The 25,151-nt window shown below is 36.5% G+C and overlaps 1 protein-coding gene across 4 annotated transcripts in view; it reads right to left on the bottom strand.

Moving 5' to 3' along the window:
* Nucleotides 1-286: 286 nt before the first annotated feature.
* Neto (Neuropilin and tolloid-like) overlaps nt 287-25,151 on the bottom strand; it is a 109,145-nt gene continuing 84,280 nt past the window's right edge. For all 4 annotated transcript variants that reach the window (XM_071785840.1, XM_071785861.1, XM_071785845.1 and 1 more), the window contains exons 5-10: nt 24,391-24,651; nt 21,933-22,090; nt 20,906-21,158; nt 18,590-18,705; nt 6,324-6,461; nt 287-5,122 (exon numbers count right to left, since the gene is read on the bottom strand). In XM_071785840.1, the coding sequence (XP_071641941.1) occupies nt 4,085-5,122; nt 6,324-6,461; nt 18,590-18,705; nt 20,906-21,158; nt 21,933-22,090; nt 24,391-24,651 (1,964 nt within the window). In that variant the 3' untranslated portion in view covers nt 287-4,084. The remainder of the gene's footprint in view (nt 5,123-6,323; nt 6,462-18,589; nt 18,706-20,905; nt 21,159-21,932; nt 22,091-24,390; nt 24,652-25,151) is intronic.

The raw sequence follows: 25,151 nt of genomic DNA, 5'->3' as shown, positions 1-25,151 counted from the left end.
AAACGAAACAAACGTAGAACTTGCATTTTACATTAAAGATTTAAAAGTTGGAGTGAAAAAGAGTCGATAGAAAGAAGAACTCGCAGATTGTACAAAACACGATCGTATCTCAATTATTGTGAACACGTAGATAACAACGGTTTTCGAGAACAAATAACACAAAAGGCGAATCCTTTCTTATTGATTTTCTCTCGCTCGAAGTTGACTTACCTTAAAAGCTTGCTAAAAGCCTCGTAATACATCTCGTTCGAATTAGGTGGAGAAAATTAGGGCAGAAAATAGGCAGTTTATTTTAAAAGTACTATATTTATAATCCGTCTCATGTGTATCTTCTTAGTATTTGTATTGTAGAGAGTTTATATACAAATGTGTACACTCTGTATATTCTACACGTTAAACGTTAACATGTGATCTGTACATATCGGATACTCGATTAGGTAGGTTGATTGACCTCTTTCAAAACTGCGTCGTGAATATAGTTCTCTCGATCATCATAAACACGCTCTTGATCAATTTAATTGACTAATTTAATTAGCGATCTGGTCGTGGGTATAAAAGTCTGCGCACGCATGGTCGCATTTTTTGGTTTCTTTTGATATATGTCAACAACTTTTTGACACAATATACAGCAATAACAGAACAACAGAAATAAAAGGGGGATTTGAGAAAGTACTGAATGTAAAATCCATTTATTTTATTACGAAAAGCTTAAAATATCACGTCAAAATAAATTATGCTTTATATATGCTTCATAATACAACTTATTATTATTCATTTATATCATACACTCTTCAGCTCAACAGCTAAATTATAAATTAGTAGACAGAGAAGCAGCACATATAACATTGCTTTTACATTTACAAGGAATTAACCACATACGGAGAATTAATAGCAGCCAGTCCAGCTGGAAAGCCACTAGTGATCTAATGGTTTGCACATAGAGCTTATAAAGCGGAAACTGGTGCAGCCGTCGCGTGCATGCTCGTACTATCATGCTTGGGTGGTTATCAGACCGCGTATGATTTCAGACGTCCCCGGCGGCATTCGTAAAATAGACGCAAGGCCACCGTTTGTCCGATATTCAACTCACACGCCCTGGGTCGCTGATGAAAATAAGTAGCGCGTTTGTGGACCGTGAACAGCTGCGCGTGTCAGCCGATCGGAGATACAAATTTGACACGATCGGGTGCGCGCGGGTACATGCATATTTATACGCAAATAAGTAAAATAGGTACGTGAATGTGTGAAATAAGTGTGTATGTGTGTATATTACGAATTATAAATGCACTTCTTGAACTACCTGCTGACCGAGCGCGCGCAAACTCACGTTTCCGTAGAAATCACCACATGTAAAAATAGTTTGCCTGATATTATCGTCGTGCGCGCATCTGCACATCATCGCGATCCTCTCTCGACGTCAATCGATGCCAGTCGCATTCCGCGGGATATCGTTAAACGATACTGAGAATTAAGACTCTGACTTTACATCTCTACTTGGAGTCGCACTTCAGTCGGCACATTTTGGATTAAATGCGGAACATGAACACATGCCTTTGTTAGAACATGACGCGTTTTACTTTCCACGTTAATCTTGGTTTGATCCAGCTGCGACGGATTCGTAGGAAGAATTATTGGAAGCGTCTCCCGGCACGTTACACGCAGCGTTGCTAAAGAAGAAGTATCGTTTCACGAAGTATACAGTACTACGTGATGGAAATACGTTGGATATTAAAGAAACACAATGTTCTATGAATCTCCAGTGGCTTTATTAAGCGCACGCTTTGAATTTCTTCCTCGAATTTGTACTGACATCGATAATTCGCAAGACCAGCTGATGTCTAGCTGATAAAAATAATTAGTCGTTTCTGACGCACGGGGAGACTCCACAAACCACTTTATTCACGTCTTTCTTTGCGACTAAGCGGGGAAGACCGCAGGCCATCGTGGAGGTTTGTTCTTCTCATCGGTTCACGAGTGATTAATAGCCCTCGATTCCCGCCTCTGTTCCCAGGCGGTGCTACGTGTAAGAACGAATGAAGTTCCGTTCCCGATATGTTACGTTCCATTAAGCCCGCGAGATTTCGCAGAAATCAATAATCGGTATCGATAAAACGCGTTTTCTTACCTTACGCTGCTTTATTATAGATTCAAAATTATTCGAACAATCGAACGAAACTTTGCCACAATATGATAAAATTATCCTATAGCAGAAATTATATTATAATAAAAATAAAAGTAACAGTGGTCCAGAAAATTTTAAGAGACTTGGGTTTAATATCTAAGAGAAATGTTCGAAACAAAAAAATACTCGCTTTATTCTATAAACCACGTACATTTTTTTTCCTTGCAAAATTAATTATCCTGACGCGGGCGTAATATTACCTCACATTGCAATTTTAAGAGATATAATATTAAACCAAAGTCGTTATGTATACATTTCTAAAAGAAAAATTATGAGAAAATATTACAATAATCTATTAATGCAAATATGTAAATATAAATACTATTAAATGTACTTTATTTCAAGTGCAAGTTCAAAAGCAAAAGAATCCTTTCATCTTTTCCCGGAATCGACAGCGCGTTTTTCTTCTTTTCATCGTTTTTTTTTTATATATATCGCGAATGCTCACAGACTCGATTTAATCGTGCTTAAGTACTAACGCGAAGTTTAAGCTACGGTCCAGATTTTTTCTCTTTCTTTTATTCCGGCTCACAATTTATTTATCGCATAGATAACGTAAAAGGCAGCGATTGTTTATGAGACAAAAATGTGCTTCTCGATTGCTCGGTTTCAGTTGCTTCCGTCAGAAATTTATTCGCGCGATACCATTAACAGACCGTCGCACTTACCTGGTCCGCTCGACTAACTCGACAATATCTCTTTTTACTTTTTACCTCCGTTAGGAAACGCTCCAACTGTAAACGGATACAGTTGTCACTGCTTATGTGGATCACACTCATACTAACGACAACGTACCGCATACACGGCTATATACATGATTGATGTACACTCTTTTATCGTTTTAATGACGATGCGACTAACATCAAGTCTGCGCTCGAGAAAATTCACGTTTTTCTTCGAGAAAAAAAAAACGTGGTGACTCGCACGTGAGGTCAAAGCGTGTGCGCGTCACACTGTGTAGAAAAAACCAACAGCAGTGACGCGAAAATCAGCCGTGGTGTGGTTCAAACTGTAAAGCAAACACTAGAAAGGTATAGAAGCTCCGATCTCCTGGTCCAGCGATCTCTCCGTCATGTCGATTGATCTGACAACGCATCGGAGAATGCCGAGGGACGATCTAGCACCGTCGAGAGAGCTCTGAGTACCGACCGTTCTTCTCGAAGGACGACCGAATCTCCTCGTGGCTCGATTAGGCCAGGTGCGATACATGGGATCCATGCTGCATCGCTCGAAGGCACTCCAAGCGATCGACGATCGCCGCAACGGTAGATGCGTGTGCGAGAGACACCCGCAGTGCTGCCAGGAGAGAGACGGAGTCCTGCACCTGAACACAGGTACCCTAAAGCCCTCCGGTGGTCGTAGAATCGGCAAGTCGTGCAGCTTCAAGGCCGCATTTGCTCGCCACGGTTTCGAAATCAGCGAATCGCCCGCCGTCGTCCAACCGGTGCGATTTATCGAGCGCGGCGTGGGAATTGAACCGTCGAGTCGAGACTCGGCGTTGATATTGATTGAATTGCAACCAGACGCGTCACTGATTGTTGTCGATCCTTCCAATTTGGTTGATTCGCCAGCGAGTTCCTCGACACGTCTCTCTCCAGTCGGATGGACATGAGTCGATGTATCATCGATCTCGGACTGCTGGTCGACACTCGACAATTCGCGATCACAGAAGTTATTGACCATAAGCAATTTCTCGCCCGATTTCTCGCGATCGGGCGCGTCGCGACACGTGGATCAGGAAGAGGAGTTTGCTTCTACGGTGGAACTGGTCGAGGCGTCGTCGTCGAGGGAACTCTGCGTAGCGACAGTCACCTTGTTCCCACTGTCGCTGCAAGTCGCCGCCGGATAATTTTGACGGGGATGGCGTCTCTTGTAGGGCTCCCAATCCCCAGGACCCCGGCGTCAGTGCGTCGCGATCACGTCCGGGGCGCTTTTTGTGCTCTCTATGCTGAACGGCCGTCTCTGGTCCACCTCGATCACCGCCTCCGCCCGATACCTCGGATCCAGCGTCGGCTGAGGCTGTCGTTTAGTAGGCGTATTGCCGGAGGAGTGTTGCGACGTGCTGGACGTGGTATTGTTGGAGCCGTGGCCGGATCCATACATGGAACTACCGTATCTCTCGCCGGAACCCAAGGTGGCTTGCCGTATGAACTTAGGCGACTGTCGATAGACTCCGCTAGGATCTCTGCTGGGCTTGGGACTTTGGAATCTCTGGTAGGACGGGTAGTCCAACTGTTCTGGATACTGGGCAGTGTGCGGCATGGGCAGTGGGTAACTGGACTCGGTCGTCGACCAGCCGGGTGGCGCCGGTATGGGATTATGCTTCGGACAGATACCCATACTGCCGTCCCGTCCGCGGGACGCCGGACTACAGCCGGAGCATTGAGAGATGCTCTGTTGCTGCGAGCTCTGTTGCGACGATTGCGAGCTCGGCTGCGAGGACTGGGCGCTCTGATGAGACTGTTGCGGGCTCTGTTGCGACTGCTGACGATGAAGATGATGATGATGGTGATGATGAAAATTGGTCCCGTTATGAGAGCTGGGAGCGCGCACGCCAAAGGTCGTGAAACCTTGAGGCACCCCCGCGTCTGATATCCGTGGTTCAAAAAGACTTTCTCGGGTTTGGCAGCAGTTGTCACGCATCTCCGGCTCCTCGCTGGACTCCTGCAGACGTTCCTGCGTAGCGTTACTCACGTTATTGCTCTGGTGAATGTCGGTGATATCGCCCGTGTTATAAGTCATCTCGAGAACAAGGTCCTTGGTGTACTCCTGAAGTATCATAGTGGTGGGTGGCATCAATTCCTTGCTGGGCAAAACTTCTAAACTGGGCGATTCGCTGCCATGATCATGTAGATCTGTTGTGGAAACCGAAATTGGACACGGTGTCGATTTTCGACCCATTTCGTCTAAACGATTCTCTCTAGATTGCCTTATGTGCTCCTATAAGAAAGTGAAAAGACGAAGCATGCATATAGTAATATGAGTATAAAATTTAATCTGTATATAAAGTTTATTAGTAATTTATTTAAAATATTATTTCATTAATACGCTTAAGAAAAAAGCAATTTACAAAAATTGGCTTGGCTCATAACAATACAAACGCTTCAACTTTGATATAATGTATGAAACTAAATTATTTTATTTTTGCTTGAGGTTTTTTAAAAGTTGGAAATTTCTACTTTAAAATACTTTTTTGGAAAATATAATTTTTTTGCCACTCATTCGAAGTGCTCTTTCAATTTTGTTAAAAAATACATACATAATACATAAATAAACTTTCAAGCCCATGATTTGTGTACACAAATTAAAATTTAATAACAAACGTTTCATATTATTTTAATTCAATATGTTATAATACGAGTTGAACAATATACATATAACAAATGGCAGAGTACACTGTGATAATATAGGACAGAATTTTGAACGTTTATATTGGCATAATTATTATTTGAGAAAATGCAACCACTATATGTGTAAATATGTTATATGTGTACATATGCTGAAATATTATCCTGCCTTTCTACGCGACCTAATTAAATAAATGCAACAGTATTTAATAGCTTGTTATAAAATAAGAGACCTGATTTTGTCATTAAGAAGATTAAGTCTGGTTTTAAATATTGAATGCAAAGAAGACGCAGTTATAAAAAACGACAAAATTGAATTTTTACATTTCTTCGTGCGGACGTAAAGAAACGTCGAGATAAATACTTTCATCACTTCTTGATTCCGATGAGAAATAAAGACACCACATCGTCAAAGCAATGTCATGTCATCGAGGATCTATAAATTTTGCGGGCACACTGAAATATTGCGCGATCATAAAAAGAAAATGCTCTTGTCTTGCCGCTATAAAAGACGTATTGTCGATTTTTAATAAAACCTGCAACCAAGTCTCAATCATAATCAATAATTTTATATAAATAATACGAGATGTATTTACGAAGAAGAACATCCGCGGAACAACTTTTATAAAATATTTTCTGAAATGTAGAAGAAAACCTTCGCGTAGGTATTTCCGTAGAGACTTTATTTTCTGATTTCTCGTTTAGTGAAGGTATGATAGGGCAAAGAAAGAGAGAGAGAGAGAGAGAGAGAGAGAGCGCTCGCAATTCGCGTTGGGAAAATAAAATTCACTCACCTGGATAATGCGGTGATCGCGGATGAGCTTCCGAACGCAGTTGAAGACGAAGGCAAAGCTCATGCCAAACATAATTAGAGAGAAAACGACGAGGATTATGACGATGTGCTGCGAATCGATCAACCGTAAGTTCTTCTTCTGCAAATAAGGAAATTGAGCGTGCCTTCAATATCCCTGATCGTTGCTTATTATGTTAATTTAATGTTAGATAGAAAACTGGTATTATACAAAGCGTAAACGTTTTGAAATATAAAAGATTTTAAATTAATTTAATTTCAATTAATATAGCAACTTGTACCATATATTCGCTTGTATAATGAGTTGTCTCTGTATATTTTAGGTAAAAATAATTAAACATTAATTAGAAAAATAGCTTTTTCCTGGCTTCCAATTTGTAGGACTACAACCTCTTATACGTCATGCGTTTAATTTTAATTTGATGCTACACAGACAACAAATTTATTGCAATTACATTATTTGTAAATGCGCATTTATAACAATGAGTTTGATATTGCACCGGTGCATTGAATAATTGTCGATATTTTATAATTCGCAACGTGCGGTTGCACATTCAAATCAGATAAAATATCGGAAGATGAAAGGGCAGTGTTAATTATCATTTTGTTCGGGTTGGAGCTTTTCTATCTGGGCTTACAGACGCAAGCTCCTCCCGACAATAGCGTCTCAAGATTCGCGCGGATTCGTCGGTGCACCTCGACATCGTACCACGACATACACCCTCTTGTCACCGTCGTTCTACCCCGTTTTCAACATTTATCGGTGACAGAGGTGTCGCGCTAAATGCCTTCGTGAAATTTCAGGAGAGCGTTACACATTACGCAGGAAGGGTTCAAGCGCAAAGGAGAAACTTGCGAAACATCGCGGCGCGGCGCATAGAATGCATGAAGCAAGTAGAATCGACGCGATCCATCTTCGTCCCTGTCTCTCCGCACTCCTGTCTCTTGCGTGCCGTCCTTTGTCTCTCGTAGAATGGCAACACCGCCGCGGATTTTGCCTGTTTGCTCCTCGTTTACTTAAGTGGTTGCAGCCTGAGAGTAACTCGTTGAAACGCTACTTTATATCACGTTTGTTGTAGTTTAAGCATAAAGTGTTTGCTACTACAGCACATTTGCAATGGACAAAGTGATTTCGCTTGATAAAGAGCGAAATAATCGTTATTTTAATAATTTTTCAACAAGAATTCTTTCATATTAATGTGAAATTTGTCTTGAAAAGATACATTCTACAAGATTAGCTATAACTATTTTTCCATTTAGATCTTTTCGGTCAGCATTTTGTATAATGTCTTATTATATGCCTCTATTTCAAACTTCCAGAATTTATATTCTTTGCATTCAATCGATTCCCGCGTTCTACGAACGTATTTCTCAAAATTAAATCGCTTCGATAACATAGCAACTTTGCCTCGCACAAAACGTTGCAAATTTGCATACTTGCGCAAGTAGTAACCGTAATTAAATTATCAAGTATACTCTAGATCGTGAACAAGACTTCAGCTAGATATAAGATGGATTAAGATCATGATCTTTGTAATCGCTCGTACGATTATCATGTGAATTTATTTGCTCAAAGAAGAATTTTCCAATTTTTTTCTGCGGAGTATATGCGTGTATCTTAATTTTTCCCTCTCTGTACTAATTAAATAACTATTGCTTTGAAAATAATTTGCTCAAAATCCGAAGATAAGTAGTTTTGGAAATTTGATGTAAAAAACGTATCTTTAATTTGTTTAACAATTATATAAAAATATTATAGATAATGCAAACTATCTATCGTAGGAAGTGCATTCGGTAAGTTCATGCTGACCGGGAAACTTTGCATGCGGAAAGTCCTGCGAGTGTGCATTACGCGACACATTGTAAGCGAGTCACGTTATATATTCAATGCTTATACAGTAATAACTAATTTCCGCAGACCGGTCTTGCGCGCTACTGACACAGAGTAACGTTTGGCCACATTATTGCTACTCGCGGATCCAGCTTGGAATGCACTGTTAAACTATAGAGTAATTTATATCGACGTCACATGTTGTCCGTGTTCGCTTACATGCTAGTTCAAAGAGATGCCGTTTCCCTTTTCTTCCGTCCGCGTATATTTCTCTGTGTCCCGGTGGTCGCGCTATAATTTCCCAGCGTTTATCTCTCGTGCACTACCCAAGGTGAATTCGTTGCTCCGACAGCGAGAACATGTCCACCTAAATCCAGAATGCTTAACGCGACGGAAAATCAGTTTCTACGAGCGATAGAATAAGTGCGATGTAAAATTGAAATATATTATTTTCGGGATACCTGTTTGTATTAATATGTATTTGATACATAAGTGTTTCTCAATATTTTCTTTTATACATTAATGTAAGCACATACAATTATTTATTAAAATTTACGTCTCTCTCCATCTTAATTCTACATTACTCGCATAGTTTTGTAACGTAATTACAAAATCGCAAGTTGTCGAATAGATTTTACTGCCGCGGAGCAATTATTATAGGATCGCGCGGATATTAAATCCCCCTTTTCGTCAGATATGCCGGAAGAAATGCTATTATAACGCCCATCTTGGAATTTTTCGGCGTTATTTCTGAGTCGTTTTCATATCTTCCTTTTTTCTTTCTTTTTCACACATATATGCACTCTCTCTCCCCCCCCCTTTCTCTCTCTCTCTCTTGAAGGAAGAATTAAGCTGTAAAGCCGTGATGCTGTTCCGTATGCGAGCGTACGAGTAAGCGGCCGAGGGAGAAACACGGGAAGAGAGATTGCACAAGTGGATGCTTCCTTCTGCTTCCGTGAGTCAGAGTGGTTTATTGTTATGCTCATACGCCCGGAATCATTGCACGTTTTCGTGAATGCGCCGGTTTAAACGCCACTGTTGCATTGGAGAGCTCACTGCTACGCGCAACTGACACCTTTCGTCGGCTTTACCGGCGGGAAACTGTACGATAAACGACGCGGATCGCAAAGTTTAGATGTTACTTTCGACCGCCACATGATTGCACGAATATGTGGATAATTAATGAGGAATTTGAGAATGCCTTTAACTTCGTGAAACTTTGTAAGTAATAAAATTGTGAACTTTCTTAATTGTATATAGCGTACCATTATAAATTAAATAAATAATTTTATTTTTATTATTTTATTTATTTGTTATTTATAGTATATACAATTTAGAATATCGGAACACTTCGATATTAACAACGACAATTTTTTTTTAATTTGGAGCCTATTCTTTTCTTAGAAAGCTTTCTTGCACGTTATTTGTAAAATAGGAACAGAATTTATTTAGTCAGAATTGTCTTACGAAATAAAATACAAAATCTGACGATCAATCGCGAAAGATATTTGTGTGTTATTTGTATATTGTTTACTATTAAACGTGATTCGCGAAAAACATTCCCAAAAACACGTTATTTTCTACCCACATTTTGTTCCATTATGTAATCGATATTGGCCATCGTACAAAAGTGCATAAAACGACTGTCCAGATTTATGGTGATTGGTATCGATACAGTCCGAGTTTGAGCGAATTCGAAATATGTTTCATTTTAGCCCGCGATTCCCAATCTGGCAAATTCACTAGCATGATATACCATTTTTGCAAATGTCAGTGTGTGCCAGATTTTTAAAAAACTCAACGTGATACGCGACACATTGCCATTCTATTATAATAGAATATTCCACCTTGCATAATTCCTTATTGCGAATATTAATATAGCGTGGTGCAAAAATTTGTATAAAGTGACCAATCAGTTTATCGACGGGCTTTCGCGTGTTTTCACGGAGGAAAATTTGTACTATTTCAGCAATAGAAATTCTTGACCACGTCGTCCGCGAACGAGCGCGTAGTACGAGCGCGTAGTACGAGCTCGTACCGGAGAGATGACGGTACGGGAGCAATTTTAAATATTTCCGCTATTTATGACATCGTATTCGATGTCCGTAAATGCCAGCATTCACTTTGTAAATTCCGGTCGCAGGATGTTGCTTTTAATTATTAACATATGAATTAACAACTTTCACAAAAAGTTTATTACGTATATTCGAAATAGCAAAAGATTTTACGTAACCCTCGCACTTTATTTCTAACTAAAACATAAATATCTGACAATATTGACAATAGCAATCAGTATATGCTTAGAAAATAGATTGTTTAAAAGTTGCGATATTTGATTAAAATCATAAAAATGACGATAAAGCATCGCGTTTTATTCTACAAAGTAGCCCTCCGGCAGGATACAGAACTATTCCATATAACACATCGCACGGGGTGTAAATTAGATCTACTATATTTGAGTTAGTAGAAGCGTGCTATTCATTAAGGTATTTCACGCAGCTCGGACACACCGCTCGGTCGGAACAGTGTTTAAGGTCAACAACTATCGTACATTCACACACATCACTCGTGTATCCCCACGTCGAGACCGTCGAAGTTCTACGTGATATCGACTACTTGCCATACTCTGTATAGACACAGTCTAACTAGGAATCCAGTTCCTATCTAAACACAAATCCCGCGTCGGATGCGCGACCTTCTTGTTTCGCCGTTTCTGCGAAGTCGCGTTTCTTTCCAAGTGACAAGCAATTTCTGAAAATGTAAGGTCACGCACGATAAAATTTACGTTTTCCCATCCACATAGGCTCCCGAGTCAACCCGTTGAAAGAGGCATTTTTACAGGATTGTTCACGCACGTAGTTCAGTCCACTCGTACTTCAATCGCAAGTGAAGTACGTCTGTTTTATGCTGCCCTCACGTCAGACAGTGAAACGAATTAATATCCGAATTTAAAGCCGGAGGCATTTAATTAATGTCATCTCATACAGCTCGACATAGTAAAGTTTTATATATATAATAACGTTTGATACAAAATTCGAGCATTTTACCAGAAATTTCAAGCTTTTACGCTTTTTTCCATCCCTGTATTTTGCGCTTCAATAATTGTCAATGAAAAAATGTAAAAGATTGTAAATTGGAAAGATGTAGACCGATCGAGATCTATTTAGTTTCGTTCAACCGGCACAAACTTCAAATCTCCTTATCTCGAGACAACCATTTTACTTCACGATTTTACTTTAAGTTTATTATGTCTCGCCTTTGCATGGCTTCTTTCTAACAGTATTAGAAATATTTTTCACCAAGCTGCAGTATAAATATGCTCCACGCACACCAATACCGCAGCTGGGAAAGAAGAAAACAAAATAGTAACGGAACGGAAAGTTTCTGCAAGACAGAAATAATTAGTCGCTACCGGGATTACCGAGAAAAAGGTTTGAGAACCTCTCATTAGCAAGAGAGAAGAAAACACTCTGTGCAAGCGTGAGCACCTTGTTGCCTTTCCAATGCACTTCCTGTTTATTTCCCCATTGCCTTCTCCCGTTCGATAGCAAGCTCGCTAAAGAGGCTACTCATTAGAGAACATTTCCTTTAGTCTGTCTGTTGTTAATACATTAAAGCACCAGATCCGAACGACCGAGAGATAGATCCGCACGAGGCACGAGAATTGTAACGTTCTTTCAAGCTCATTGTATCCTTTTTTAATAAAAAATAAATAAATAAACCCAATAATTGAAATAGAATTACTGATATCTACATATTACTTCTGATATTTATTACTGATATTTATTTACTTCTTGCATTTTCACTTTTTTATATACAGTAATAAATACGACACTGGAAAAAAATTTGGTTACATAAATTGGAAATCTGGTAGATTCAACCGGAAAGATACGAACTAGATACTTATAGTTAAGTTTATAAAACATTCTGGCTATAAAATATTGAAATAATCAGAATTAAATTATGATAACCAAAAATTCTGATTTGTATGAGTCGAATATATTTTTGTATACGTCTTGAGGGTATAACCAAAACATTTTTCTCAGTGAAGTAAATCAACACTAAATATTTTGTTTTAACTTCAAACATTAATGTTGCCTAATATTACAATCATTTATAAAAATACTGTATGAGTTCCCCTATAATGAAAAAAGTTCATATAATACGTTCTGAACACATGATATCTTCCTACTGTTTCCGCGCCGTACACTGACATTGATTCTAGTACTTCTGAGACTCTGAAATATGATCATTCTCTTCTGAACTCTCGTATCATTTTTCCTACCAAGACACGGGTTTTCTTTTTACGATTTACGCTGCATGCCCCTGCACGACGCGTACTTTCAGCTATTACGATGCTGCCGCGCGATAAAGGGAACGAATCTCCCTTCCGCTGCATATCGGTATAAAATTGTATGGAATCCACGCTTTCTCGTATACCGCGCGGGCGTATAGGTCGTGATTTTGTCGCGTTTCGTCCGTATGAGCAATTTCGCGGTCGAGTTCTCTCGCGCGGACGACAGCGTTATCGTGGCTGTACTCCGTCTTTGGTTTACTGTCATCCAACGGCGTAGCTCCGAACGGTTTATCGGAAACGATACCCGAACTGATAACCTAAACGAATCCATAATTATGCGATTTTCGGTTTACTTATTTATTTATTGAAATTATATGTAGATAAAATACATAAAAATATTTTTATGTTGTTTTATTTTCAAATAAATAATTTTATATTAAAAAGATAATTAAATTATTTGTATTAAATAAATAAATCCTTAAAATAAACTTTAAAAATCCTACTTTATTTTATGTTATTTTTGGATATATAATATATTATTCTCGTGCTTGAATTAATATGCAGAGTCTCATCTCTCTCCTTTCGGGAATATTCCATATATAATATTCTTAGACAGCTCTTTAAAAGATTCACGAAGGAGCTGAACAGGTATAAAGTTGGATTCATTTTGCACACAAGCCCTCAGCCAGAAAAAGCATTTATATTGCTTCGATCCTCGACAGTTTAGCTTAGTAATCTTACAGGCAATAGAATATATTATACTATTTGAATATTGTAACGTCTTGCGTATACATAGCATAATGTAAAAGTTTGGCAAAGAATAAATAAATTGGTAAATCCATCTATACCGCAAAAGTTTAACCAAAGCTCTCGCGAATCCTAAAACTCAGCGAATAGATATCATATCTAAGTTTTTGCAGCGCGCGAAAAACTGGAATTAATGATAAAAGTAAAATTAAAAATATGCGCAACGTGAAACGTAATATAAAGATTTTAAATATCGTGAAATAATCAATGACCGCATTGAATCATGTTCGAATGGATCACGTTACTCTTTTGCAGACACATCTGCTGGTGGATAGGATATTACAAATTATTAAAAAAATGTGTAACTAGCCGTATGAAAGTGCCGGTGGTTGGGGAAGGTTCGGATGAGAATGCACAGACAGGGTGGCATTTTTGACTATTACAGTCTTTAATTTAATTAATCGCCGTTTTGTGCACGGCTAATTAAATTATGGCGTGATGGCGTGTAACGCTGTGAAATGCAAGAATCTATTTTAATTTTGTCGTGATCTCGTTTTTGCGCACCCTGCAGTTTTTGAAGTTCAGAAGATTCCACATTGTGCAATTGTCGGTAGTATTGCTTAGAGGTATATCGCAATTATAATTATTGTGAGTAAAATTAGACCCGTTCATTCGCGTAGCATTTTCATTCAATTGCAGAATAATTTACGAGCTATATATTTTCGAAATTACATTGCTATGGTACCAAGCATCTTCTCACAGAGCGTCGCGCGATGTAATTACGTAGAAAGAGAAATAGCTTTCCTTTAGCGAGGAAAACTTATTTGTAACTTGAGTCGAACAAAATTTCCAGACCGACAAAAGTATCGTTTTCGACATTTGTGAGTATTACGAACTGCCGAATCATTTTCGTAATATGAATGCTAGTTAGTAGTTATAAATAACGATACAAGTGTCATTAGATGCAAAATGTTTAAACGAAGTTATTCATATTTTACAGATAACATTTCTATTCTTTATCGTTTATCAAATCAATAGCAAACTCTCCGATGCACTGATAAAGGGTTTCAAAATACATGCGTTTACCTGATGTATAATTTTAAAGTTTAAACTTCCTCTTTTGATGAGAAAGCAGTCGGTAGCGATGCGAAATGCACAAAACGTTTGGTACGAAGAATCTCAAAGTATCTATTTTTTATGCCGGCATTAAAACAATCCTGGAACGAAGTTGCATCCGTTAGTGGAAGAATCGGAATCGGCATGAAGAAATGAGATTTAATTCAGGTCCGTTTCACGGGCGCTGATCTTTTTCAAGTATTTTTACGAGGATGCACTCATTTACCAGCGATGTGAAATGCAATATTAGCGCAAAGGTAGGAATATTATGACTTGGAATCCTTTTCTGCAAAGATTCTATCTTACACTCAACAAAAAATTAAATGAGGGAACAATAATATAATTATAATTACTTTAAATAAGAGATTCAGGCCAATTATTTCAAATTCTGAAATAATATCAAACATTTTAAATTTTAATTAAATTTTTTACAGAAATGCACTATAAAATACGAACATATAACAAAGTTTGTATTATAATTAACTTTAGCGCAATTAAAAAAGAGCCAAAATTCAATATGAGAATATATTCATGTTGTGTAATTATATTAGTCTGTACAGTACAATTTGTTTGTACTGTAGTAAAAAAACAATTTACTTACAAAAATAAAGTTTTCTCTAAATATTCTTATAGCAACTATTCTATTAGGCTTAATAAAAAGTCAATATATTTTTTCTGTATATGGCAGTGTTTCAATAATTAATCATTGCCAAATGAATTCAATATGATGTGTCATGCTTATCATCGATTTATTCATTGGAGTGACACATTTGAACGTACGTGTCGACGGAGTAAACAGACACCTCTCCATCGCGATAAATTCGCCACTATGTTGCGACTGACAAGTGAATGAGAACGTTTATTTTCGACTAACAGGGCGGCAAAACGCGTATTGTTCGTAGTCACAGTAGAAGATATTAATAGTCGTTGACCATTTAGTTACAATCGTTTGCGCGAATTGAAGTTTTCTACAGCGTCAAATACGGCGCATGAACAAGTGTGTGTGTGTTTAAAATAGTTAAATCATTGAAAATCGTCCAAACCAGAAACACCAAAGAGCTTAATGAATCAATAGATAATAATAATAATAATAATAATAATAATAATAATAATAATAATAATAATAATAATAATAATAATAATAATAAGTAAAAAACTTATTAATTTTTAAATAATAATATTATGCTATATATAAATATCAAATAAGTATTATGTTCATTATTTTAAATATAAAGAAATATTTTTTCTAGCTATACAAGGATTACAAATTTTTTAATTGTATTATGGAACTATTATTTTTACGATTAATCTGTTGTTTTGATGTATTAATTAAATGTTCTTGTAATTTCCATGGAGTTGTGAAAACGAAAATAATACATAAACAATTTTTCATTTGCCCGTATGCATAAAAATCAAATGCATTTAAAATTGCTGTTGATAGCGCATTTCCAGAGGGTATTGAAAATAATACATTTATTAAATTAAAATTGTTTGAAACAAGAATTTTATATAGGAAATATTTTCTCGTTGTGCGCAAATAGCAATTACGCTTTTTAGAGAGCAATAACTGTTCGATTTATTAGTTATTTATAATGTCAACTGTAATGGACAATCATAGATTTTTTATTAATATCACATCGTTTTCACATCAGTTTAATAATACACAAAATATTTTTGCAATTTTAAATAACTAAGTAAGATCAACATATAATCTATAACATATATTTATACATATATATTTATATACATGCATAGGGTAAACTCGGGTAAGTTGGTCATACAGAAAAGATGTTCCCCATGTTCATTCGATGTTTCATGGCGAGCTAGATTGAAAGAACGTATAGGTTGGCCATTTTTCCTGTATGGCCAATGGCCAATACCCGAGTTTACCCAACCAAGCTACTTTCTAGACTAAATATCATAACGTAATAATAATATTAATAATTATGTATATTATTACGTCTCGACGACAGAATTTTCTAAAATCGTTATTCTGAATGTCATCACCTATACGATTTGTTTAGTTTGTACGTCGCTTCCATACTCTGCGCGACTCAAACTCTGCATTCAGTCCGAAATGATTGAGATAAAAATACGAAATAACATTGACGGAGTCGCGTGCGGCAATATCAGGAGAACATTATTATTCGCCGTTAGATTAATATCCCGTCGGTGGCATCGTACCGTCGTTTCGTCGTTGCCTTGTTCTGGTAGTCTGCCAAAAGCGCGTAGTATTGTACGTCCCGGAACCGGAAACACCCACCCGTATAACCGTCGGGGCGCACATCCGAATATCACTGTGAGAGAGAGAGCGCCCTTGGAATTGCGCAGCTTCGAGATCGGGACTCTCGCGAAATCCGGGCTGAAGTGGGCCGCGCCCGTTGCAAAACTTTATCCGAATAAATTAATTAGCCCGGTGTTACAGGCAGGGACGAGAGCGATGGAGACGGGACGTTTTGCAGAGTTGAAAGGCGATTAAGTCACAGAGACGATCTCGTGGCGTCGTGCATGCCGGACTCGTGGTTTGACACTAACAAATAAGGGACTGTAAATCTCAACGATCAACTACGCTATTCCACGAGGCAGCTTAACGTCAGAGCCTATACGCGAAATTATTCATATTATAAACATTGAATACAAGTCTTCATTATATCGGCGATAAATATTTAAGCAGTATAAATTTTACAGTATCCTTCATTATTGTAATTTTAGAGAAATTATGTATAAATTGTGGAATAAATGTCAAACGATAATCAGAGTTTCCTGATATAATTTACGTGCTCTTTTAACTTTTAACTAACAAGATAATTAATATTCCTCTTAATAGTTTCAATTTTATTAACGTGGTGGCAAATGAAATTACTTTAAAGTTACCGTTGAATCGATATGTCACGAGTGTCGAACATCATTTTATCGCTTTTTCTCTTTGAATTAGAACGGAGATACGAAGTATAAAAGATCGTAGAATGATTACGTCTCATCAACGCCTCGCCACAAGGTTTCATATCCTGAAACCCCAAGCGATGTGAAATGAGCTTTCCGAAAGCCGTAGATAATCCCAACTAAAAGACTACAAAGTTCTCGAGACCAAGTACTCTTAACGTTCATCGTTAGATCATGAACTGCTCACCGTGTTCTAAAAGAGACTGCCATTTGAAGGTAATCATGCCTTTCACAATATCTCTTCATAGGCTCTCTCGAGAATGAAGTTACGGTGCTTTAAAAAGCTTCCTTTTCACATCAAATGCAAGTCAAAATGGTAAATTTAGAAACGTTGTATTAATGTAATTATAATCGGATTAATTGTTAATAACATTATTTTTTTTAAATCAGATGTTTTAATGACTTAACAAATAGCAATTAATAGTGCCGAAATAAAAATACAATGGCAGTAGCATTTAACAATAATACAATGTAAAAGTCGTTCAGGAAGCAAAGAGAGAATAGAACCATGCGAAAAGCGGCCTATAAAACTGATTTTGCTCTCAATTAGAAGAAGCAAATTGCCGCGCCAGATTACGAGTTCTGAGATGTCTTGTTCGCCAAGCCAGTTAAACTAGAGGGGGCCATAAAACTTTTCTCGAATAAATTAATTAACCTAGGAGATCAGGAGTAAGTAAAGTGGAAGCTCGGAGGGCAATTAAGACGACGCGACGTATCGTTCTTGCTGCACTGTAATATTGGGTACACCTTCGCGGTACAGAACGAGAATATACGCGAATAGTTTTAGCGAACTAACAAAAGATGTTACCAGATCGTGGCAAATAGAAACGTTATTAGAAAGTGCAAAATAACCCCCAACATCGTGATTACGTACTTAAATTCTTTCAGCTACATTCTCAACAGTAATAATATTAACACTTGAAACACAGCTTCTCCGCCGTAAAATTTATCCTTGGTAGTTAATGTTATATTTTCAGGTAGTTAATATTATTTATGTTAATATTTTCGGGAGTTCGTAACTCTTAATTTGAGATGTGAGAAATACCATAAGTTACCTCTATAACTCGCAGTCTAAATTAATCTCATTTAATGACACTTTGCGAGCCTGCGCGGTTTCGTGCGATTTAACTTCCGCAGTTTACATTTTACGAGAAGGTGAAAAATCTGTGGAGAAGAGAGGAGGGCATGCGAACAGTATGCATCGCAGGATGCGACCCGGGGTGGACGCGCCGGAAATGGTCGAAATCCGGAAATTGGACAGCGCTTCGTTAGGTCATTGAACGGGTGTATTGAATTTGACAAAGCTAAAACTCACGTTGCACTTCGTTTCGTCTTCATCCCACTTGAAGCGGCAATTAATCTTGTCGTTGCACTCCAATTCCGCAGCGATGCACGTCGTGTCCTCGCAATCATACTCGTCTTCCTTGCAGACTGCAAAACAAAAAAAAACATCGCGAATATCGATTATTATTGAATATTGAAAAAGTATTGATTGTACAGAAGTATAGAATGTATCAAGTTTCCAATATTCTCTTTTATTTATATAGATTTATTGTTCGATTAATTATATCCGTGCGCGCGTTAAACATCAAATTTTCATTATATCTAAAATAAGTTTAATTTAATAAATCTAAATTTGTTTAATTTAATTATATTTAAAATTTTCACTATACATATAATACAATAATCGTAGAGCTGCCATCACATATATAATGTATAACATTAATATGCGTGAGATATGTAAAATTCTCAGTAAATTTATAACGAGCTTAAATACTTCTACCGAAACGTCCTTCCGTGAAATAACCGTGATAGTCGACTTTTAATTCGCATGAGAAAATTGTAGCCTAAGGTCTTAGCCTTCGACAGCGATGTGTTGGAGCGTAGTCGCGAGCAAGATATTAGTTCCGCGTTGGCGGCAGGTGTGGAAAGCCGGAAATTCTTCTCATGCCATACTAGAACCTGTGTGAATTCCGCACACGTAACTGCGATTCTGCGGGCCACCTCATTTAACATTCAGACAAGTGCGCTGCTATTAATTTGAAATTTGATTCCTTTACCCAACGATTATCCCCAACTTCTCGCTAAGCGTAAGATGCTTATTGAATGAGGCATACATATAATTATAGACTAAAATGCGAAAATGTAAGCCTTTGTGTAATCCTTTGTAATAATCCAATTTGTCTTACCCTTTTAGAAATTTGTCGACTAACGCATAAAGCACTTTATACCATTTTTTAAAAGCGACAACTTATTTTAAAGGCGTAAGTTAAAATTTAAAAAAATGTTATTAAAATACGTAGAACGTATCGATTTTAATTCATATCTTATATATCTTCGTATCTTCGTATCGTGTTTTAAAATTTTATTTGTACTGTTTTAAAAATGGAAAACTTATTGCCAATTATTATTGACAACAACAAAAATAGAGCTATATATAAAATATTATTAAGCGAGTATGTCATCTGTGGGAATTAACAGTGCGGCTTGTTAACTCGAAACAGAAGTTGGCGCGACAACTGCGCTGTTGACCGTTCAATTCGGAAGATAGTAAAATAAAAATCCATACGGTATATGAGTTGGATACATATATGGAAAAAAAATTTTGTGAAATTGTAGCAGATATTTCTGGAGTGCCATGTGGAAAATTTCCATGTTATCGTAACCACAACAATACCGCGTTTGCGTAGTTTGAACTACCAAAAGCAAATTGACGTTATGCTATCTCACTGTTAAAAACTGTTAGAAATATTGGTCAATGTAAAACGTGTTTCAAGAACACTGACCTTAATTTCGGAATTATTGGAAAATTTTAGAACCAATTTTTTTTCCAAAAAAACAAATTTTGTTTTTTTATTAATAAAAATATTTATCTTTTTTATTCCAATAAAATTTGTTTTTTATAACTTGTATCCTCTTATTATATAAAAAATATTTAAATATTTACTTTATAACATATTTTATTTGTTCTGTATATAACTAATAACTACTGTTGAAACAATTAATTAGCTACTCATTAATTTATAATATTGTATTATTATAAAATTATTTATGCATACCAATGATTTTCTATGAGACCAGTTAATTGGCAATTAGTTAGAGGATATTATCTTTTATAGTAATAAATAATTATAAAGCATAATGTAAATCTATATTTTATTAACTTTATTAAACCTAATTTTTATTTATATATTACTCATAGATGATATACAGCTCATTTTGTCGCAATTTATTATTTAAAATTTAAATTTTGTCTGTAAAATTATGTTGTGCTGAATTAAATGATGCATGTAAAATGTTACATATATATATTAACACAATCTATCAAATGAAACTGTTTACGATAGTTATAGAAGTGTGCGGTAGATGTTAGATACGTAACATCATGAATCGATTATTGTGCTGTTTTGTCATAATTTCGAGTTTTAACCGTATATCTATACTTTACTATCCAATAATAAAGAATAGCACCTTAATCCGTTATGTGCATTTTATGACGACGTTAACGCCGAGCTTTAATGACACGTACTTTTAATGACATTTTTCTATATTTACGGTTTGTTTCAAGTTTATCATTCCAAGAACGCACTTGGCTGGAAATATATTTATTATTATATTCGTCCAAACTCACCTTTCTCACCGCTCGCGGTATTCTTTTCTCTGACGGCGGTTATCACCGCCTCGAAACTGCTGTTGATAGCCTTCGGCTCTGCATAGAACCTCAAATGGGCGATATTGGTCGAAACAACGACGGTATCGGCGATACTGCCACAGAATTGGTTTTTTCTTGAAGGTATGTCCGTTTGGTCTTCAAATATCTCTACAAAGTTGGCCTCGCATTCGTTTGGCTGCTGCAGACTGAAAGGGTCTAGAACCAGCTGGATCTGAAAATTGTACATGTTTTTATTTTCTTAAATGCGCACACATTGCAAAGATTCCTGAGACACAATTAAGCGATATATTGATTTGCTATCGCGTAGAGTTCATTATCTATATTAAAACTATGCAGTCGCACGCGCAGAGTGTGAGAAGTAATTATAGAATACTTGAACGTAATAATATAGCGGGCTCGATTGCGACATTGCTGAAACTTTTTGAGAACATCATGGCTTGTAAGAATTACGCGTATGATACGTGAGCTCTTTGCCACCTCGGATTTATTCCGTATTCGAGAAAAATGAACAACTTTATACATAGTTTGGAAGATATATTAGCTTCATTAACAATTTTAATAATAAAGTTTCGGAAACTAAAAGATTCTTCTATGTTGAAGCAGATGCCGTTATCAGCCGCTATGTAAATTTTGTAACGGATGTGTATATCGCAGACAAAGTATTTGCATAAAACCACTCCGTTATTTCCGCGCTGCGACGGCAAAGAGCTATTGTAAATCATTCAGAAACGTGTTACTTTGAACGAAAACGGCGTTTGAAATCACGTTGCTGCAGTCCAATAACAAACATTCGTATCGATTGAACGTAGTAAAGTAGCACTTGGATCAAATAAGGATCGTTATATGACGTTATATGACGGTAAAGAAATATTAGGAAACACGTTTTATATGTTCTAACTCATTGATATTAAATTTTCGACAATGATATGATATATGTCGGAAATTCAGTGATATATAATATATAGAAAATGAAATGCTTTTTTACCTTCCATCCCACCTTCACTTGAATGATCCACATGCAATCCAACGGGAATCCCTCTTTCTCGGCCTGAGTCTTTCTGTCTTCGACGTCGCTGCTGTGAATTATCACCTGCGTACCCGTCACGTTAAATATGCACGGTTCTGGTTCCGGTAATACGCCCGCTGTGAATCACACCTATTACAGTTCTATACTTTCCCTAGGCTCGCATATCAACGCTCATATATTTAAAACTTGCATTTGTCTCTATCGTTTTACTAGTATTATAATATTTAAATTCAACAATAAGGATTTGTTTAATATTATTAATTAAATTATCTTATTAATATATGACTTTTATAATATTCTATATATTTTAATACTTTACAATACTTTATATTTTTACGGATTATATATATGAAAAACAATATTTTCGTGTACAAGATAAACGTAAAAGCGTAAAAAGTCCATTTTGATTTCATGTTTTTATGTCGACTTAAGATGTTTAAACAGTTTCTCATTCATAAATAAAGAATAAAAATTATACTAGTCTACGCGTATAACATGCTTTTACCACGCGCCGGTTTATAAGTGATATGAATCGCGCGCATGCCCGACTAGTAGATGCGAACAGTTATGGTACGACGCCTTAATCCCTTCTGTGTGATTATGATTAGGCATAACTGATAATATCTCCGCACAGAAAATTGTAATAATACAAAACTATAAATCTATTGAGAAGTTAAAATTTTGGAGATTCTGTCAGACAAGTAATAATTTTCTGATGGATATACATATATAAATAAACAGGGGAGAGGAAAGAGATAATATAGTTATAATAGTTATATATAAAATCAGTCAATAAACCGTCTAAAAATCATTGTACATTAAAACCAATGTGAAAATGTATAAAACGTTATATCGTTGATACATCATTCATTTAGCACGAATGCGAAATAAATGTTACACCATATATCTGATTTTATGAGAAAATACATTCTTATGGTTTAAATCATTCATCATTTTCTCCTTTTCTAATAGCATTTAGAAATACATAAAACATAGGAAATAAAGCATTTTTGACTATGTATTTCATTAATTTTTCTTTAATTAAAAATCGAACATTTATTAACAAGAACACATCCTGACAATATTGTACAAACACAATACTAGATAATTTAATATTAGACATTAATATTAAAACTTCAACGAATGAGTTAATCAACCACGCGGCGAGATAAAAATTTCAATGTTTGATCTTGTTGGTCGCAATCGTTTCTACCATCCGCTTTATACATCGATCTAAGGTTAAAGCCAAAGTCACCGTGGTAGTGCTCCGACCGAGTATTCATAGTCCTTCCTTCGTCCTCCTACCAGTTGACTATGAATTAATTTTGACCTCGGTTGCGGTTGCACGGCGTTCGCTGCCGTGGGCCATCTATTTCTCTCGTGTCTCGTAATTTTCCGAACAAGGATATACAGCAAAGATCGTCGATTATTCGTCGATCGGAGATATGAATTACTAATTATGCTCGTCACGTTATCTCCATTTTCTTTAAGTTTAGCACGTCTTGTTATAATACGGAGAGAAATTACATTCGCTCAGTACGTAGTTTAATTAATTAAGAATGTAATTAAAAACCGTTATAGCTGTATATAATAATAGTACATATTAACTTGAAAATGACATCTTTTTGTCTCGTACTGTCCTTTTTTTTTTACATGTGCTATTAAGTATTGTTCTTCTGTTTTTTTAAGTCATTTTTTTCCTCATTATTTCTAGACTCTTACTTTTACGCTTATCATGCATGAACACGATGTAGTCTGCATGGATAAGAGGATTCAGTTATGCTTTGATACCGTGTCGATTAAGTCATTATGAATCATTAGATTAACAGACAACAAATTAGTTTCAATTGTCATTGTGTCGAGCCAATTATTTCAGCAACAAGTTCTCTCTCGCCGAGTACGTGAGAATCATGCGAACAAGCGTGAGAAGCGGAAGAGCTAGGGCGAGATGTCGTGTTTGTTATTGATCGCTTTGACTAATCCATGGTTACGCGCCCAAAGGATATATCTTACATTAAGGAGAAGATTCGGCCAGTAGTATATCAGAGTTAAAGAGAACCCACAAGACAAATTTCTGGCACATCCAGAAAAAGAAAACTGGGATAGTACCATAAAAATTGAGATTCCAGAAAATTGTGTGAATAATCAATTTTTCTTGAAAAATAGTGTTGATTTTTTTAAATGCTACAGATAAACGTAAAATAAATTGGACATTTATTAAAATAGCTTTTTTTTTTAACAATGCCGCGACATTTTATTACTTGTTTGTTTGTTCATGCTTTATTCAAAAATTTCGAAATTATTATTTTGCGCCCAATATTACATTTCAAGCGAAATTAGAGTTTAGAAAGAAACATTGAAAAGTTTAGAAAGAGAGATCCTGCGCAATAAAAGATTTTGTAACTTGGAGACTTACGATAGGTCGGCCTCGGTATCGTGTTCCACACAGCCTTGAATCCCTTGCCCTCGATATTCTCGTCGCTATGGAATTGCAGCCAGAGGTATCGCGTCTTCGACGTGATCTCGGGGGGAAAATTCGTGCCGCAGAACTTGCCGAGGAGATTAGAGTAACCGTACTGACCGTCACGTACCTCGAGGTAATCGAAACCGCAATCCGGGCTGTCTTCGAGCTTGAACTCGTCCCGAAAGTCAAGCTTCAGTAACATACCTTTGTCAGCTGAAATGAGAGAAGCCAGACGGGTGCCGTTAGCGAGTGCACCATAAAGAGGGATACGAGGGGAGAGAGAAGACAAACCTTATGAAATGTCTAGCGTGATGATAGAGAGCGCGAGAGATGCAAGATATGCCGAATATTTAGACTTTTAGACTAGCGAATGTAAACTTTACTCCCTCGTTGGACAGCATTGTTTAGTGGGGCGCTCCTTTTACACAAATGCTTGTTAAGCTTCTGAGCCATATATCATATATATATATATATATATATATATATATATATATATATATATATATATGCAATATATATGTTACTTATAATATATGAAAGGTAATATTATTTACATTGATAGAAATTAAAATCGCTACCTTTTATCATAAGCAAATTAAAGGAAATAATGTTTTTACTAGTGATTATTAGTTATTGATCTTAGTCAATCAATAATTACTGGTAATAAATTAACGATAAAGTGAAAAAGTTTAGGTTGACAGAAAAAAATAGTT

Source organism: Temnothorax longispinosus, chromosome 1 (genome assembly GCF_030848805.1).
Source record: "Temnothorax longispinosus isolate EJ_2023e chromosome 1, Tlon_JGU_v1, whole genome shotgun sequence".
NCBI classification, from domain to species: domain Eukaryota; kingdom Metazoa; phylum Arthropoda; class Insecta; order Hymenoptera; family Formicidae; genus Temnothorax; species Temnothorax longispinosus.
The sequence above is the reverse complement of the archived record's forward strand: the minus strand, read 5'-3'. Positions and strand labels throughout refer to the sequence as shown.